This window comes from Theropithecus gelada, chromosome 6 (assembly GCF_003255815.1).
Source record: "Theropithecus gelada isolate Dixy chromosome 6, Tgel_1.0, whole genome shotgun sequence".
Taxonomy (NCBI): domain Eukaryota; kingdom Metazoa; phylum Chordata; class Mammalia; order Primates; family Cercopithecidae; genus Theropithecus; species Theropithecus gelada.
Genome location: NC_037673.1, coordinates 10,761,919 through 10,781,679, shown reverse-complemented (window position 1 = coordinate 10,781,679; position 19,761 = coordinate 10,761,919). Strand labels below are relative to the sequence as shown.

The 19,761-nt window shown below is 38.4% G+C and overlaps 1 protein-coding gene and 1 non-coding gene across 8 annotated transcripts in view; one reads left to right on the top strand and one right to left on the bottom strand.

The window, feature by feature from the left end:
* Positions 1-19,761, top strand: part of CTNND2 (catenin delta 2) — a 928,994-nt gene that overhangs the window by 859,862 nt on the left and 49,371 nt on the right. For all 7 annotated transcript variants that reach the window (XM_025387612.1, XM_025387608.1, XM_025387606.1 and 4 more), the window contains one exon: positions 17,948-18,158. In XM_025387612.1, coding sequence (XP_025243397.1) covers positions 17,948-18,158 — 211 coding nt within the window. The remainder of the gene's footprint in view (positions 1-17,947; positions 18,159-19,761) is intronic.
* On the bottom strand, positions 13,660-13,767 carry LOC112627169. Its single transcript, XR_003120037.1, has one exon. It is a non-coding gene; the product is annotated as a U6 spliceosomal RNA (small nuclear RNA).

The window sequence follows — 19,761 nt, the reverse complement described above, 5'->3', positions numbered from 1 at the left end:
ATTTGTCTTCTGGATAAATTGGAAATTACACCTGCCATTTTTATATCCCTAGGGTAATGTAAGACACAAATGGAAATAATGAATATGAATGTTCCTGAAAAAGTTAGAACACTACATAATGTCATCTATGATTAATAGCATATGAAGAAAACCAACAGATGATTCCTTCTGTCCATATCCTTAATTGGGTCTGATTTTTATTTTGGCAGAGGTGTAAATCAATTTGGAAAAGCAAGAATGAGGGAATGTGATTTTATAATTCATCATTAAGCCACTGCAGTAATCAATGAATGACTGCTATTCCAGTGTCGCTCAGGTTGGAGGACTAATTTCAGATTCTATTCCTGAAAACAAACTTTTCTTTAGAGAAACACTGATCTCATCTGTCTCAGACAGACAATTGTCTTCTGAAATTTTCATCTTAGGAGAGTTCTTGGGTTTTGCTAGATAGCAATCTTGACCTAAAAATAAAACACCCTTCATAGGTTTCTCCCCTGAAGCTAGAATCGGTAAGTTTAAATTTTCATCATTCCTTTGTGCTAAAATTAGTCAATGAATTGAGATAATTATTTTTATGGCTATTATGCTTAATAGTTAATCAAATTATTTAAATCCTGTTAAAATGTATCATATTAGTTGGTTGCCTCATTTTCAATATTTCTCAAAAATCAATTTATTTCTAGTTCAAAAAGGAACTTCAGCAAATCTCTTGTTAATTAACTGCCATTTTTATTTTTAGAATCATTCTTATACTAGTTAAATATACATATCTCAGCCACCTTCTTGCCCATAGTTCTACTCATTTTCTTAGTTCTTCACACTTCAACAGTGTGAGAATTTCTCAGAATCTAATTCAGTGAATTCCCCTGGATGAGACAAGGTGCTGAAACATACAATTCCTTTTGTCTTCCAAACAGATGGAATAGGTTATTTATTTGAGTGTAATAATTCTTGAAAGAACTGCATACCGTATGCCATAAACCTGTAAGATTCTGCCTCATTCAATGTTATTTCTTTTCAGAGGATTGAGTTACTCTTTGAATCATTTTCTCAGACCAACTGCTTCCCAACTCGGGCATGTGAAATAGGATCTTATATGTGTTACAGGTCTGTTCTTGTTTTTGTTTTTGTTTTTGTTTTTTTGAGACTGAGTCTCACCCTGTCGCCCAGGCTAGAGTGCAATGGCATGATCTCAGCTCACTGCAACCTCCACTTCCCGGGTTCAAACAATTCTCCTGCCTCAGCCTCCCAAGTAGCTGGGATTACAGGCACCCACCACCATGCCCAGCTAATTTTTTTGGGTTTTTTTGTTTGTTTGCTTTTTTGAGACAGAGTTCACTTTGTTGCCCAGGCTGGAGTGCAGTGGTGTGATCTCAGCTCATTGCAACCTCTGCCTCCCAGGTTCAACTAATTCTTCTGCCTCAGCCTCCCAAGTAGCTGGGACTACAGGCACGTGCCACCATGCCTGGCTACTTTTTGCATTTTTAGTAGAGATGGGGTTTCGTCATGTTAGCCAACCTGGTCTCGAACTCCTGACCTCATGTAATTCACCAGCCTCGGTCTCCCAAAGTGCTGGGAGTACAGGTGTGAGCCAGCGTGCCTGGCCTGTATTTGTTTTTTAAAATAATGATTATTAGAAAAAAAGTAAGGAACTTTAGTCTACCTTCTAGAATTTGTCTTATCATCTGCCCATAGCAACTATTTGATCCCCTGGCTCCAGCTGGTCCCTTCTTACTATTCCTTCTCTCTCTCTTTTTCTATTTGAATAAATCTCTAATCAATTAAAACAACAGGCAGATTACAAGAGAAGATTCATTTTTTTAAAAAATCAAGGCATCTCGTGAAATATTTATTTGAATCTAGCAAGAGCAAAGGGGCAGATGTGGAGATGAACAGGTCCCTTTCTGGGAAAAGGGGACTGGTATGATCAATCCAGAGGGTTGGTGTTGCCACAACCATTTTCCACTGTGTGAAAGGAAGACAGAAAGAAAAAGCATCAAGATGAGAAAGGGGTTTTCTTATGGATTATGGCAGGAGAGTCAGAATTAAGACCAGCCCTCTACATTTAAAACTAAGTACAAAATGACCCTGGTTTGTAACGTTACATTTAGTCAGGTCATGCTGGGCAAACAGCAGTTTTCTCACAAGTTAATCACATTGTCACATGTTGGTATTGCCAATGTCAGAGATGATGTTAATTAGGGAGTCTGCAACTGTTAGGAAATGGGTCAAAGATTCATTATTTGGGACTACAGTAGAAAGGCGGTTGTGTGTTTGGTTTGTTTGCTTGTTTGCTGTGGGTTCATTTCCCTGAGCTTGGCTTCATTCTATTTCCCTGAATGGGGACTGTGACAAGCACATGATGTGCACACTGCCATGACCAGGGCAGAGCTGGGTACTGGTTTGCCTTTACAGTTCTTCCTAATGCTGACGTTCTGCCCCTAAAATAGATTTAGCCACAGGTGTTTGGTTCGCAGTTTTCTTATTTGTGATCATTCATTTGATATGTTGTCTTATCAAGCCAGTTGTATAGACATAGGTATAGCGAGCAGTGTTGATTCATTCACAAAGACCCCTTGGCATGGTTATGAAAATGAGAGCTATATGATGTTAAATCTTGAGGGTTAACTTTTGTTTTGTGGTCACTTTTATATCTGTGGCAGAAATATTTTGGATTGCTGAAATCAGTAATCTAGAACTTTCAGATTCAAAGTTCGCCTCTTCCAGGTTTCACTCCCATTACCTATGTCTCAAAGATTATTCCATCTCTCTGAGCTCCAAGTTTTCAGTGCTCTTGCCCATACTACCTGTAGGGTTGGGATTCCCTAAGCCAACGTTCCCCCACCTTTTTGGCAGCAGGGACCAGTTTCATGGAAGACCATTTTTCCATGGACTGAGGTCGGTGGGGAAGATGGTTTCAGGATGAAAGTGTCCACCTCAGATCACTGGGCATTAATTAGATTCTCATAAGGAGTGTGCAACCTAGATCCCTCGCATGCACTGTTCACAATAAGGCTCACACTCCTGTGAGAATCTAATGACACCACTGATCTGACAGGAGGCAAAGCTCAGGCTATAATGCTTGCTCACCTGCCGCTCACCTCCTGCTGTGTGGCCTGGTTCCTAACAGACCATGGACCAGTATTGTTTCATGGCCCAGGGCTTGGGGACCCCTGCCGTAAGCTACACAACATGAACCAAGCCAGTGTCCTGGGAGGATGGTATAGGCGTTAACTCCACATATGAAATGCAGTCATTTTAAATGAGCTTGTCGTGTCCAATTAGATTATATTTCCCTTTAAATGTAACATCTCTGGCATGGTCATTATTACAGATTTGATTTACTCAATTACATTCTGGTAGGAAGGAGGACAGATTCTAGGTAAATATGAGAGCCTATGGCTAAAGAAAACACCCAGATTAGTAATAATAATAGTTAAATACTAATGTAACTATTGCTTTCAGTTGTTGTATAGTTTCAGACCAATCAATATATGTCATATTTGCAGGACTATTATAATTAGTAGCTTTTCCTGATAATTTATTGTCGTCTTCTGTTTTAAAATTTTTAAAGGATTTTTTAAATGAATTTTGAAGGATTAATTAGAAGATACCATTTAAGGAATGTTTTATTCTAGTCTTTATAAGCTTAATCTGTTGGATCAAGCACTGGAGACAGAGGAAATAGAAAGAAGCTTCTATAACATGCCTGATTCAAATCAGGACAGTAATCACAGTGAAATTTGTGTCACTTTTTTGAGGTAATTAATCCTTGTTTTGTTGATCTTGGATTAGTAGGCACTCCAGTTTCTCAAAGTTTTCTGCCTCCAATGCAAACAAGTTCTGGAACTCCTGACTCAGTCCCTTGGTAGTCTTCATTTATGGTGGTGATATCAGCTGATACAGGGGTGCGTGTAACTAGGGTCCAATTTTAGAGTCCTTTAATCGAGCTTTTGTGATGTTTCTTCCAGCAGACATCATTACTGACCCATGGCTTTGGCAGGGGTATTTAGGATAGTGTGACAAAAAATCAGAAACCACCTGTTGGTGCTAAGGCTGAATAGGTCTGGTTGTTAACTCACTATAACCACTAATATCCAAATTGAGGCCAGTTTGTTTCATAAAGAGCTAGTCAGTAACTGCCATGAGAGTGGTGAGGGCGCAGAACAATCTCCACGGCCTTTTAATTTATTCTATCCAATGTGTATTTGGATTACCACCAACTGAAAAGTCTATTTTAAATGTGGAAATGGGATCTTCTTTTAAAAAATTGTTGACCATTATTGTGCCGTTCTTTAACACGAAAGAGAGTGTGCCTCTCTCCACAATGAAAAGGTCATCACTGCTGAATCATAATCATGATGCTCATATTTTACTCATCATAATTAAGTGGTGGTTGAGCTTTTCATGTTTTCATTTGGCAGGTCTTTTTGTATTGGATTCTTGATGAACAGGACAGCTCTAACCATAGTATTAAATCAAATAAAAATCTACAAAATGCTGAACATAGCTAATTGTTTCTAGGATCCCTTTTCTCATAAGGTGAAGAAGAAAAATCTTTAGTGTCACCAGAAGCTTTGTGAGAAACCCCAGAGATGGTTTAGATGTAGAAGATACTTCTAAAAGTTGTATTAGTTTGAGGCCAGGTGCGGTGGCTCACACCTGTAATCTTTACCAGCACTTTGGGAGGCCGAGGTGCATGGATCACCTGAGATGAGGAGTTCGAGACCAGCCTGGCCAACATGGTGAAATCCCATTTCTACCAAAAAATATAAAAAATTAGCCAGGTGTGGTGGTGGGCACCTGTAATCCCAGCTACTTGGGAGGATGAGGAAGGAGAATTGCTTGAACCCAGGAGGCAGAGGTTGCAGCGAGCCGAGATCATGCCATTGCACTCCAGCCTGGGTAACAAGAGTGAAACTCTGTCCAAAAAAAAAAAAAAAAGTTGTATTAGTTTGACTGTAGGGGTGCAGATTTGTGGAGGGCAATTTCAAAAAGAGTTATCTGGGGATGCAAGATGTGAGTGTAAATCTGGAGTGGCTAAAGACAAGACGTAACTTCAGCTTGGCTCAGCATGATAATATTTATAATAAAGTGGTTAAAGAAGTTATTAGGAACACTAGCATTTTCATGAGCAAGGATCTTTTACTAAATATTAATTTGAAAGATTGAACTCTAGCATTTCCACAAGTGAGGAAATTTTGCTAAAAGTGACTCAAGAGATTAACAAAAGCACAAAAAAATTAACAGGATATCAAGTAGGAGGATTTTAGTGATAAAGGAAGCTTTTGTTCTTTGGGCACAGACTATTCTTCACAATTTCTTACTGAAAACAGAGTATATACTCAGATACACTCAGAGAGAAAACCCAACTCTAAGTTTATTATTTTCGTACCCTACTCATGTAACATTTGCAGTAGAGAGTTCACAAGCCTTTACTCTATCTTGTAAGTAAACTCATCAAAATTACACAAACTTTATAGACAGTAACACCTTTCATTGTTGTTTTTTTCAAGTTCATTATTTCCAGGCACTATAAACCAACGCAAATAAGATTCACTTCTTCTCAAACTTTCCATAACTTACTGCACATCCTCAAATATGGCTTAATTTTACATATTAACACACAGCCAGACTTTTTAACCTGAGATGCACTTTCTTCCTTGATAAACAAAACTGCATTCCATTATCTTAAAGACACATTCATATTATTTTACAACTATTGTACCTAGTATAGTGTAGTAGGCAGAATAATGTCTTCTCAAAGATGTCCAGAGCCTATTCCCCGAAACCTGTGACTGTGTCACCTCACATGGCCAAGGGGAATTAAGGTTGACAATCAGCTAACCTTGAGATAGGAAGAAGACCCTAGATTATCCCAGTGGACCCAATGTAATCACAAAGGTCCTTAAAGTGGAAAAGGGAGCAGTTGGGGGCAAATGAGAGGGTCAGAGCGATGTGACACAAGAAAGGCCCGTTGTTGCTAGTTTTAAAGTTAGAAACAGAGGGTTACATGCCAAGGAAGTCAGGTGGCCTCTAGGAACTGGAAAAGGCAAGAAAATGATTCTCTCCTAGAGCTCCCAGAATGCAGTCCTGCCCACACCCTAATTGTAGCCTAGTAAGACCACTGTTGTACTTCTAACCTGCAGAACTGTGAAATAATAAATGTATCTAGTTTTAAAGCACTGAACCTGTGGTGATTTAGTATAGCAGCATTAGAAAACTAACACATACAGCATCAACTTTTCATATTAGTTATAACTTTGAAACCGTGTAACTGAGTTGTTTCCTCACAGACATAGAGAAGGCTGGGAGACAGTTACCTGTGTGTACTTGAGATCAGCTGAGATTCCAGAAAGCGCCTGTGGTTCCTCACAATGTACTTCCTCCAACAGTTTGATAATATTGTTTTGTATTTCATGAATTAGCAACACGAACAAGTCCAGGACATTTGTACATCTGCAGATATTTGAAGCACATATATGTGTGTGCCTATGTGTTTAGTGGACAGTGTTTTTTCAAAAAGAGGACATTAAAAATTTTACTCAGGGGAATTTAATGGAGTAACTCAGTAACAGATTGTTGTAGAATTCTCTAAGGTGAAGAAGAGCAACTCCTTCATGAAACAGGAGTTATTGAAATTCAATCTAGCTGAACACTTATTAACCTTTTTAAATTTTCAAATAATAATGTTAGCCTATCTGTTTAATAAACCTAGAATTGGAAATCTTAAAAATTCATATTATTAAAAATTGAGGAAATAACCTAATCTTTTATAAAACAGATCATGCTAACCAAAGATTTATGAAATGATAAGACCAGGGGAAAGATACCTCTGTTTTTCCCCTAATATTATCAAACCAGTCTAATTTTGCAAAGATTTGCTTTAGCTAAAAATACTGCATCAACTCTTTTTACCTTAGATACTAAATATTGAAACCTCTTCAAATATCCTCAAAGGTCCTGAAGTGTCTTAGTACTATTTTTTCCCTTGTCTTTGCTAACCTGGTATCAACTGTTATTTCTTTGCTTTAAATTTTTTAACCTAGCTACCAAGGCTGTTAATGTAATTCATTGTGAAATTTCTTTGTGTCTTTCCTTGAAATAAGCTTTTGTGAAAGATGTATATATATGTGTGTGTATGTGTGTGTGTGTGTGTGTGTGTGTGTGTGTATATATTTTTTTGTTTGTTTGTTTGTTTTGTTTTGTTTTGTTTGAGACAGAGTCTTACTCTGTCACCCAGGCTGGAGTGCAGTGGCATGATCTCGGCTCACTGCAACCTCCGCCTCCCAGGTTCAAGCAATTCTTCTGCCTCAAACTCCCAAGTAACTTGGATTACAGGCTCCCACCACTGCACCCAGCTAATTTTTTGTATTTTTAGTAGAAACAAGGTTTCACCACGTTGGCCAAGCTGGTCTCGAACTCCTGACCTTATGATTCACCCACTTCGGCTTCCCAAAGTGCTGAGATGACAGGCATGAGCCACCGCACCTGGCCAAATTTTTATTTTTTCTTAAAGGACCAGCAGCTTAAAGCATTCTAAGAGTGTTTTTTCATTGGCAATTTTTTAGTTTTCTTGTTGTAATTACATATATAAGGACTTATTTGTTTACATAAGCCCATCAAATTAGGAGTCCCATTTATCAGTCTCGTCCAGAGAATAGAAAAGTTATACCAATTTCTAGACAGAGAAAATGTTTATACACATACAACAGAAGAATTCCCAGCAAACTCTTGGGTAAGCTGGAGGATTCAGGAACTTATAACTGGATTTCTTATCTCATATGTGCTATTTTTTTGTAATCCTTGTCAAGTCCATTGTGGGTTGAACCAGGGGATACATGTTAAGATTTATTAACACCTTTTTGTCAGCACATGTTTATTGGTATATTTCTATATTTCTGTGTGACTTTTCTAACTTTTAACTTGAAAAAAATTATAGATTCACAGGAAATTATAAAGATAGTAAGGGAGGGTCCTATGTATCCCTCAGCCAGTTTCCAGCAATGGCTATATCTTATGTAATTGTAACACAATAAATCAGGAAATTAACATTATAATATGTGTGTACAGTGTCATCACATGTGTGGATTTGTATAACCATCGAGGTTATCAAGATACAGAATTATTCTCTCAGCCCAGTGATATTTGTTGTACCATCTTGTCATAGTCACACTCTTCCTAACTATCCTAAACTCCTAGCAACCATTAATTTGTTCTCCATCTCTATAATTTTGTTATTTCAAGAATGTTATATAAGTGGTATCTTACAATATATAACCTTTTGAGATTGGCTTTTTTCACTTAGCATAATATCATTCAAATATTTTCAGATGATAGCATGTAGTGTTCCTTTTGATTGTTAAGTAGTATTCCATGTGTTTTGTTTTAGGGGGAAAAAAAAAGATAAGCACTCAGAACCTTCCAGATGTTTCCAGAGGTCAGAGATCTCCGGACAGTCCAAAAGAGACCTTTCCCATGTTAACAAGCATTCAGACATTTTCAGTAACTAAGCAATACCATTTTGAATGCTTCACCAATTTGGTCTATAAGCCACATTAGCCAATTTTAAAATATATTATTTTTGCATATATTTTTCCCCTTTGATGATAGACTGTGTTTAAATTGGATATATTTATAGTGTGCAGATGACAGATTTCTGTAAATTAAGCTCCAAATATTTCCCAAAAGAGAAATGAGAGACAAAACATTCCAGCATTCTAAACATCAAACAACCTTTTATATACAGAAGGAAAAAAACTCTTTCATACTAGCTTACAGACATCCAATCACACGGAAATCAGCTCGTCACTTTTATATCGTCAATTATTGCTGAAAAGTAAATTCAGAGAGGGGAGAGGATTCTAGGCTGATGGAGAAGTAGGAAGCACCAGGAATCTGTCTCCCCACCTAGACACAATCACATTGGCAGAATCTGTCTATTAGTCAGGGTGCTCCAGAGGGAGAGGACTAATAGGATATATGTATATATGAAAGGGAGTTTATTAAGGAGAATTGGCTCACATGACCACAAGGGGAAGTCCCATGATAGGCCATCTGCAAGCTGATGAAGAAAGAAGCCATCAGTGGCTCAGTCTGATGCCAAAAGCCTCAGAAGTAGGGAAGACAACAGTGCAGGCTTCGGTCTATGGCCGAAGGCCCAAAAGCTCCTGTCAAACCAATGGTATAAGTCCAAGAGTCTAGATGCCAAAGAACCTGGAGTCTGATGTTCAAGGGCTAGAAGCATCCCGCATAGGGGAAAGGTGAAAGCCAGAAGGCTCAGCAAGCCATCTTATCACACCTTTTTCCACCTGGTTTTGTTCTAGCCATTATAGCAGCCGATTGGATGGTGCCCACCCACTGTCTCTCCCAATCCACTGACTCAAATGTTAATCTCCCCTGACAACACCCTCACAGACATACCCAGAAACAGTGCTTTACAAGCCACCTAGGCATCCTTCAGTCCAATCAAGCTGGCACCTAATATTAACCATCACACTGAATGTAACTATTTTGAAACCCTGGAGTCTATTGAAGGCTTAAAAATTTCAGAAGATTTGGACAGTAAAGTGCAGTTTATTTGGTCAATCAGCTTAGCTCAGCAGTAGCTACCCATCCCCCACCCCTCAGCCCTGTGGCAGGTAGCTGTGCACATGTTCCTAGAGCAGCTTACTTGCCGCTGGCAGAAGCCAGAGTTGGCACAAAATACTGTGTCCTGTAAATATTGGGGATCTGTTCTTTCTGCTGATTGCTGCTTCTCACTACAGAGATACAAACACAGAGGCAAGCAGCCATTGTTGCACACACACATACCATGATTGCAAGCCCCTCCATCTTTGGCTGAAGTTATTTTCAGAGGATTTAAAGAGCTGACACACTCACCCTCCTCATCCACTTTGTTTTTTTCTTTTCCCTTTTTGGGAGGCAGTCATTAAAGACTAGCATATTCAAAAGCAACTGCATATACAAGAGAAATAAGAGAGCCATTGTGCTTGATCAGGGAAACTCTCATGCTCAGAAAACATCTGTGAAGATCTTAAGGCTAATTCTTAGCACAGAGACAGCCTAAAACAGTCAAAAACAAAACAAAAACAAAAAAAATAACAAACCCTGAAAAAGAGGAAGAATCTGATTTCCAGATAACCCATTATTACATTCCAATTTTAAGTTTCAAGCAACAACAAAAAACCAGAAGGCGCACAATGAAACAGGGAAGTGTGACCAGTTTAAAGGGAAAAACAACAACAACAACAACAACCAGAAGCCATAGCTGAAAAATGGCACAAAAGCAGAGCTACTAGACAAAGACTTTAAAACAACTGTTTTAGAGATGTTCAAAAAATTAAAGGAAGATATGGAGAAAGTCAAGTTAAGAACATGATGTGTGAACAAAATGGAAACATAAAGTCATAGAAAACCTAAAAAGATACAAAAAAAATTTAGAGCTGAAAAGTACAATAATTGAAATGAAAAATTCACTAAAGAATTGCAAAGGTAGATTTGAGCAGGCAGAAGAAAGAATCAGCAAACTTGAAGTTAGGAAAATTGAAATTATTGACTTTGGAGAACAGAAAGAAGAAAGATCGAAGAAAAGGAACAGAGCTTAAGGGTTCTGTGGACATCATCAAGAGGATCAAATACGCACTACAAAAGACTCAGGAGAAAAAAAGTGAGAAACGGATAGAGAGATTATTAGAGGAAATAATGGCTGAAAACTTACCAAATTTAATGAAAGGCATAAATATAAACATTCAAGAACTCAATGAGATTCAAGATAAGCTCAAATATACCCAGACTGAAACACATTAGAATCAAATTGTTGAAAGACAAAGATAAAGAATCTTGAAAGCAGGGAGAAGTGACTCATCACACACAAGAAATCCAAAATAAGGTTATCAGCTGATTTTTAAATCAAAATTTTGAAGGCCAGAGGTTGATATAGTCATGGTGCTGAAAGCAAAAAAACTATCAGTCAAGCATCCTATGTCCAGCAGAAGTGAGGGAAAACCTAAGACATTCCTAGATAAACACAAACCAAGAGAGTTCATTACCACTAGACCTGCTCTGTAAGAAATCCTAAAGGGAGTCCTGCATGTTGAAATGCAAGAACACTAAACAGTAATTCAAAGGTATGAGAAGAAATAAAGATCTTAGTAAAGATAAATACATGGGCAATTATAAAGCTCATATTGTTTTAACAATGGTTTATAATGCTACTTTTGTTTTCTATGTAATTCAATACATTTAAGAAAAAACAATCACTAGTTTACAAGCTAACATTATTGTGACTTTGTTTCATAACTCTACATTTTTTTCTACATAATTTAAGAGACTAATTCATTGTAAAAAAAAATTATGTTTTGGACACACAATGTTCAAAGATATAATTGTGTGACATCAATAACTGAAAAGTGTAGGATGGAACTGTAAATGAGCAAAGTGTTTGTATGTTATTAAAGTTAAGCTGGTATAAATTCAAATTATAATGGTATAATGTTAAATGTAATCCCTGTAGTAACCACAAAGAAAATCATTAAACTATATACACAAAGGAAAATAAGGAAATTAAAACATTTAACTACAAAAAACAACACAAAGGAGATAGTAATGCAGGAAATTAGGGACAAAAACAGCTATAAGGCCTATAGAAAACAGCAAAATGCTAGAAACAAGACCCTCTTTATGAGTAATTACTTTAAATATACATGGATAAATTCTCTAATCAAAGACAGAGACTGACAGAGTGCATTAAAAAATAGTATCCAATTATATGTTGCCTACAAAAAACTTACTTTAGATTCGAAGACAGAAATAGATTGAAAGTAAAAGGATATTTGTACATCCATGTTCACACCATTATTCTCAATAGTGAAAATGAAGTATAAGCTAATTCTTCATCAACAGAAGAATAGCAAAATATGGTATATATACACAATGAAATATTATTCAGTCTTGAAAAGAAAGTTCTGGCTGGGTGCAGTGGCTCATGTCTGTAATGCCAACGCTTTGGCAGGCCAAGGTGGACAGATCACTTGAGGCCAGGAGTTCAAGACCAGCCTGGCCAACATAGTAAAACCCTGTATCTACTCAACATACAAAAAACTAGCTGGGTATGGTGGCACATACCTGTAATCTCAGCTACTCAGGAGGCTGAGACACAAGAATTGCTTGAACCCAGGAAGCAGAGGTTGCAGTCAGCTGAAATTGCACCACTGCACTACACCCTGGATGACAGAGTGAGACCCTGTCTGGAAAAAAAAAGGGGGGGGATTGTACGTTCTGACATACACTACAACATGGATGAACCTTAAGAACATTATGCTAAGTGAAATAATCCAGTCACAAAAAGACAAATCCTTTATGATGCCATTTATATGAGGTACCTGGTTGTCAAATTCATAGAGACAGAAAGTAGAGTGGGGGTTTCCAGGGGCTGAAGGGAGGAGTTGGGAAGTTGTTTAAATGCTTTTAAAGTTTCAGTTTTGCAAGATGAAAAGAGTTCTAGAGATGTATGATTGTAGAATGATATGAGTTGACATAATATCCACAAACTATATAGTTAGAATGGATAAAATGGTAAATTTTATAAGTCTTGTACTGCAATAAAGAAGCTTTTTAGAAAAAAATAAACTCGGAGCACCTCAGCAAAAACCCACAAGTCAGTTTTAGCAACTCCAGAAACAAGAGGGCCATAGAACTACTAAGACCTCGAAGACAAAGGGGTTGTGATGTTTCTCATCTAGGGTTGCTCTCTAGTCCAGCTGACCTTCTGGAAAAATATATTTTCTCTCATCAGTTTGAGACATTAAAGTTTATAATGGTGCACAACAAAGACCATCTACACATAGGACTCCATCAGTGATCAGAAGAGATCTATAATAAGTGTCGGAAGGGACTCAACTGACTTCCCTGTTGCCTGTTGCCTTAGAGAATGCAGGTCTTTAGACCATAAGACCACCACTCAACATTCCTGCCACCAAAGCGAAAACCAAATGGTAGTATGCACATCAGTAACAAACACAGGCTTACTTCAGAAATGGAAATAGAAGGTCATAAACACAACATGGAAACAGAAGCAGTCAACGAGAGCAAGGCTGTTACCTCATCATGAAATCCCCACCAGCTCCTTTCTGCACAAGCGCTCTGCAAGGAGTGCCTTTCTTGGGCAACACGGTTTGTTAGGTCTCCTGAGTGAGTCCCTCAGGGTACCTTGGTGTGCCCAACAACGCTTAACGGAAGATTTCGAGAATGAAGCATTGCAAAGAGAAAATAATCTTTACTTGCAGTTTTTCAAGGAAATCTGGATTTAGAAAACTGGTTCACCAAATACAAAATACAGGTATTTGAAGGAAACACACACACAGTGGAAAGCGTAGCAAAGTTCCAAAGTTGTAGTTAGTCCATCACTGATGAAAATATAGTCTTTTTTCCGCACAATTATATTATCACCAGGGGTCGTCTCTTACCAGTATTGCAAAAATCAGAGATATAGTCATTGTTATTAGAGACTAAGTAACTTAAAAGAAATGGCCCAAGGATTCATTTCTATTGGGAACTTTAGCAAGAAAGAGTGATTTTGTTTGTGATAGTGATGGTGGTAGAGTCTTGTTTTGTACTGTTTCGATCTGACACAGCAACAAGCTTTTCTTTTTTAAAAAACAAAATATGGAACGCCTCGCAAATTTATGTATTATCTTTGCACAGGGGCCATGCTAATCTTTCTCTGTATCATTCCAATTTTAGTATATGTGCTGCCAAAGCGAGCACCATGATTTCCCTTTTTCAGATGTGATTCCATGATAGTGGATCATTGGTAGCACATTTATTCAAAATAGAAGCAAGGCAAGGTATCCACTGTGCTTTCATAAATCTAAATATTCTTTGAACCTGATGACCTGCTTGTCTCTCTGACAGGATTTTGGTATGTGATTCTCTCATATAAGTAATATAATTTTGCATGTTTTTCTTTGTGTGGAAAAATAAGATTCAACTTACCCATTAATATCAAGCTTTAAAATTCACTTGGTTCTTATTACCCTCTGTGTTATTCCCATGTGAAATCTCTGAATCATGTTTCCCTACATTACCTCAACATTTCCATGGGCTCCAAGCCCTGTCAGTTACTTCTTAAGAATTTCCATCATGGCTGCTCCCATGTCCTTGATCTCCCCATGACCACCTTTTTGTAGTCACAGGTTCTTCTTTTTTCCTGAAATATTATAGTGTCCTGACAAATGAATGAATCACTCTATTATTTTCAGTCTGTGTCATATCTTTTACTTAACCAAATTAAATCTAGAAGAAGGTAGAGTCAGTTGTGCATGGTGGCTCACATCTGTAATCCCAGCACTTTGGGAGGCCGAGGCAGGCAGATCACTTGAGGTCAGGATATGGAGACCAGCCTGGCCAACATGGTGAAATCCCATCTATACTAAAATTCAGAAGTTAGCCAGGTGTGGTGGTGTGTGCCTGTAGTCCTAGCTACTCGGGAGGCTGAGGCAGGAGAATCACTTGAACCCAGGAGATGGAGGTTGCAGTGAGCTGAGATCATGCCACTGTACTCCAGCCTGTACAACAGAGTGAGACTCTGTCTTAAAAAAAAAAAAAAAAAGAAGAAGAAGAAGGTGGTGCAGTCAGCTGGAGCAGCCATCTGCAGTGGTTACTGGTGCCTGCTCCTTTTCAGGGCCTAAGCAGGTCATTCCAAGACAGGTACCTCCTCTACCCCATGCCAGGCTCAAACACAGGGGGAAGCTTATGCTCTGCATCCACAGAGAATCTCAGTGCACCACAGGACCACAGCTGCCCTTTCTGTCCCTGGGACTGTGAAGAACTGCGCACAACCTCCACCTGGTGATCCAGCCTCTTTCTTCCCCAGTCCTAAAAGAACCCTACCTCCATCCATTTCTCTCTCTAAAAAGAAAAGGAAACAATTTGATCACCTTGATGGTGTCAAACTATAAAAAAAGTTTGAACCACCCACTTTGCAGTTTCCTGTTGCCAATACGATCCCCCAAGAAAGGGAATTCACTTCTTTTACCCTCTGAAGAAATCTCAGACCTCAAAGACCCAAAAGTCTGCCTGACCAGTAGAAGGAGAGGAGTCAAGATTCCTCCTACTGGGTAGCAAGAATAACTTTCTGGCTCTTTCAGGTGTTTGGAAACTTAGGTTAAAAAGACAATACAGGATATGGAACAGTTATAGAAACACACTCCCTTGAGTTGTAGTGTTTACAATTTCACTAGAAGCCTAGAAGAAGGAAGCATTATTGTCGAGAAAAAGACTGTATGTTTCTTCCACCTTCAGTTTTACTATTCTGAAACCTTCCTTCTTAATGCACCAGAATTCTTTTTGTAAAATATCAAGTTGTTCTTGTTGCCCCCTTGACATACCACAAAAAATCCTAAATGTACACCTCCTGAATCAAGCCTTCCACAACAACTCCAGTCCTATCTAACTTGTGTCTTCCCTGAACTACTGTTATAAACATACAACGCAAGGTCACTTGCGTCTGTAATTATTCTATGTCGCGTATTTTATTATTTCCCTAATCAGCTTCAAAGTCTCTAAACACTTGAAAAAGCTAAAAATCTTTTCTGGCTACCCAAATTTCTTGTGAAGATAGGATGTAAATTTCACTGTAAAAAGACAGCATTTTCAACACATAATCAAAGGCTAAAAAAGAATTGTAACCTTTTAAAATAATTAACAAACTTTGCCCCAAGGTTTCCTTCTCCATGCAATAATATTACCTGGTTTGTTTCTTTACTTGGATGATCAAAAATATAGACTAAAATATATCCCTCCAGATAGACTGATAAATAGACTTCATGAAAAATCTCCAATTGCCTAGTAAAATGTCAGTGACCTATACTGGAAATACTAGAAATAAAATAATTCCAATGAGTTTCCTCGACAGTAAAGTTGGGGTAGGTTAAATATAACAGTTACTCCTGATCTTTTCCATATCATGGGGCACGTGGAAAACAATAGCACTTAATGGCACACTGGGGTGAGCAGAAGAGGCTGCTCTGCAGGGGTTGGGTACCCTGCCATCTGCTTATTCTCTGTAAGTAAACTAACATTACAGGGACACCTGCATCTTAATCAGGACTCAAGGGTTGGAAAGTCATGGAGGATGAGACTACATCTTCATATTTATCTGACGTAATTTTCAAAATGATAATACCAACAAAACTAAAACATACTACAGCCAAATTCTTACCCTCTCTTCTTTTTTGGTTTTAACCTTGACAGTGCCCAAGGTCACAAAACCAGTTCTCCATACACAGTCAAGGGTGTAAATGTCCCTGTATATACAATGACTGGAGTATTTTTTCAGTGATTTTGCCCTTCCTTCATCACTTTCCTTATAAGGAAAAAGAAGAAGGAACACATTGATCATCTCATGTGTATGGAGCTCAAATGTGTGTTCTAATGATTTGAGGGGGTTAATAACCTGATAGAATCTCCAGCATGGTGAGCCCTACAAAAGTAAACTCTTAACCAGAGTTAAGGCTGATTTAATGATAAACAGATAAACGATTTTAGGTGCTGTCATTAGAAAATAAGTATGCTACGTTTGGGAGTTTGCAGGCAAACCATTTTTGTCAGACACTTCCTCAGCTATCATCAAGTGAATGAACACACTTTTCTATTTCAGTAATTTAAGCATCAGCATTTTCTCTCTAAGCTAAAATAAGCCACCTAAACATAGGATAAGAGCAGATACCAAAATTACAAGGGCCTGTGTTTGCCTGGAATTAAGATATCATCGCCTACTCTCACAAGGTTCCCTTCCTGCTGCCAGGCACCATGTGCCAGAGAATTAAATAGCAGAAGAAGACATTATTTATAGATATATATGGAGGTGAAATATTTCAAATAGCCTTTAGGAGCTAGCTAAGTATGCCTAATTGGGGCATGGGAGACAAGGAAGGGATCTAACTTTGAGCACTTGCCAGTTCCGTCTGAAAAATGTGAGAACGGCCAGCTTTGCTACAGGCACTCATTTACTTACTTCCAGAAGTCAATTAAAGGAGCAGAACTGGAAGCTGCAGGTGGGATAAATTAATTGTCTTGCCGGGTTATTGGTAATGCCTAAAGTGCTTTGTAAACGAAAAGTACTCCATAAATATATCATTAGAAGCACCTTTATCATTGGGAATAGTAAGATTAATAATGCTAAAGTGAATTAAGGAAGCAGAATTAGATTGTATTATATTTTTCACACAAAAACACACCAAATTAGTAAGTGTTACGTGGTAGAACTACACAATAAAATTCCGTCAGAGAGACAAACAGCTTCGGGTTACTGTAGTTCAAAGGACACACAGTTATAGATTGTCAAGTACCTCTCCTGCTTTGAGTGTTTTCCTTTGCTGTAAATCAATTGAAACTCAGTACTCACATATGTGATCATGTTCCCCACACGTTTTTGCTTTGACTGTTTTTTCAAAATGCAGGTCCCGACATAGCTTTCATTAAGTTATTTTTGAGAGTTATGTTAAAATTCCCATACATTTTTCTTGACTTCTATAAACATCAAGCGAGAACATAATAATAGCTAATACCTGTTGAGTCCTGTGTCCTTGTTCATTTCCATACATGCAGTCATTTATGCTTTATGGCAACCTTGTATGGCAGGCACCATTATTGTCTTACTTTAGAGATTGAAAAAACTGAGTCTTCAGAAGCATGAAATAACTTGGCCAGTGATTTGATCCCAGGTCAATGTAGCAGCAGAGTGGATGCACTGCCAAGAGGAATGACTGCTTTTCTCTGTAGATGTGTCCTGAACTACCCAATAGAGAACATTCAGTGATGGGAAACAAACAATACTGCATAAACATGGTCTCTTGTATTCTCTTCTCCCCCATACCCACCTCTGCCACTATCTCTGCCTTCACCTTGACCTCCTTTCAACTCTTCTCTTTATTTTCTTTGCCAGGCAAATACGCCATGCGAGACCTAGTCCACAGGCTTCCAGGAGGGAACAACAGCAACAACACGGCAAGCAAGGCCATGTCGGATGACACAGTGACAGCCGTCTGCTGCACGCTGCACGAAGTGATAACCAAGAACATGGAGAATGCCAAGGCCTTACGGGATGCCGGTGGCATCGAGAAGTTGGTCGGCATCTCCAAAAGCAAAGGAGATAAGTAAGTTACTTGGTGACGCCATATCTCTGTCCTGGTAAAATTGGTTCTGAACGTGCCTTTCAACTCCAATTATGGGTAGTACTATGACTGTCACTGGAAAGCATTTGTCTCTGAGAATCAAGAGAAGGAAAGTGGAACATGGTTTCCAGTCTTCTCTCTTACTGTTGGTAAAATGGACTTGATGATCCAGCACACCCTTGTGCTCCTTCCACATGGCAGCAGCACGAGTTCAACCTGGATACGTGAAGGCATTTTGTTTTGTTCCTCTGTGGTGGGAAGTCAGTGTGTTGATGATGTCTCTACATCCTTCTGCTCTGTGCCTCTTCAACTCTGCAACCAAGTCAGGTCCACCTTACCAACATCACAGTAGCCACCAAGTCATAGCAAGTCACTGTGCAGGAAGGATGGGGGAGGAGACAGGGCGTGATGGAGTCAGAGAACTCAGTTCTAATCCAGTACCCTCCCTTACAAGCTATGAGATGTGGGGCAAATATTTAATTTAACAAGTCACTATGCCTATACTTTCCAGTCTAAACCTAAGGGAGAGGCTGTCACAATATGCTAGCTGGAAGAGGTGTTAATCGAATCTTAAAGAATGAGTGGAAATTTCCCAGGCAGTGCCGATAGTGGTGAGAAAGGAGGGCCTTCGTGCAGATAGAACAAAAAGAGATGAGACTTGGTGTCAAAGCAACTGCACCTCCTTGAATAAGAATGCCTCCCAGTTTTTAAGAACCAACAGTATCTTACTATATACAGCCAGAGAATAGATTCACAAGCCAGCGCATCGGTGTATCAGCAAGGTGTCAATTTCACAGAAACCTCCACTAACCTTAATTAAATTTTGCCCCTTGGAAGTCCCTCGATGTAATTAAATAAGATTAAAAGGGTAAACATTTTGTTATCAAGAGTCTGTTTCTTGACTTTTCATACCCTGCCAAGCCACCCTCACCCCCCATGCTTTTACCTGTAAATGTTAAGTCATTTTTCTTTTGTTATTAAACACTCGAGGGACGTACTTTGAGACTTTCTGGAAATTCTGTCTCATTATTTCACTTAATTCAGGATAGTACCAATGTATTATAGAAGATTCAGAGTTCCTGTTTAAGCACCCAGAGACCTCCAAATAGGCTCACTCAATCAACAATTTTGCATTTGGATTTGAATGTTTTCTCATATCAAGTAGAAAAGCCCCACTGGACTCATGTAATAATTGCACAGTGGAGATTGTCGGCTCGAACTATATCTTATGATATTGTACTTTACAATTAAGCGCTATACTACGTAGGCAGGAAACCATATGATTTTCTTTTTTATTTAGCTTCAATAGACCTTTGGAATCTCTAATTGAAGCGCTTACCTGTTTTGAGCATTAAGAGCTTAATATGGTAATGCTTTTTTTTGAGCATACACACCTACACACATAATAAAACCATAGTCTGCAAAACAATCTGATATATTTTTGTCTATATTCATGAGACATTCAAAGATTAAAGTATTTCCTCTGAATTATACAGTTAGAGAGCTTTGAGGAGTGGTTTGGCATATATTAATTCTCTCCAACTGTATAAGCATTCCTACAGCAATAAGCATCACTAAATGGGCC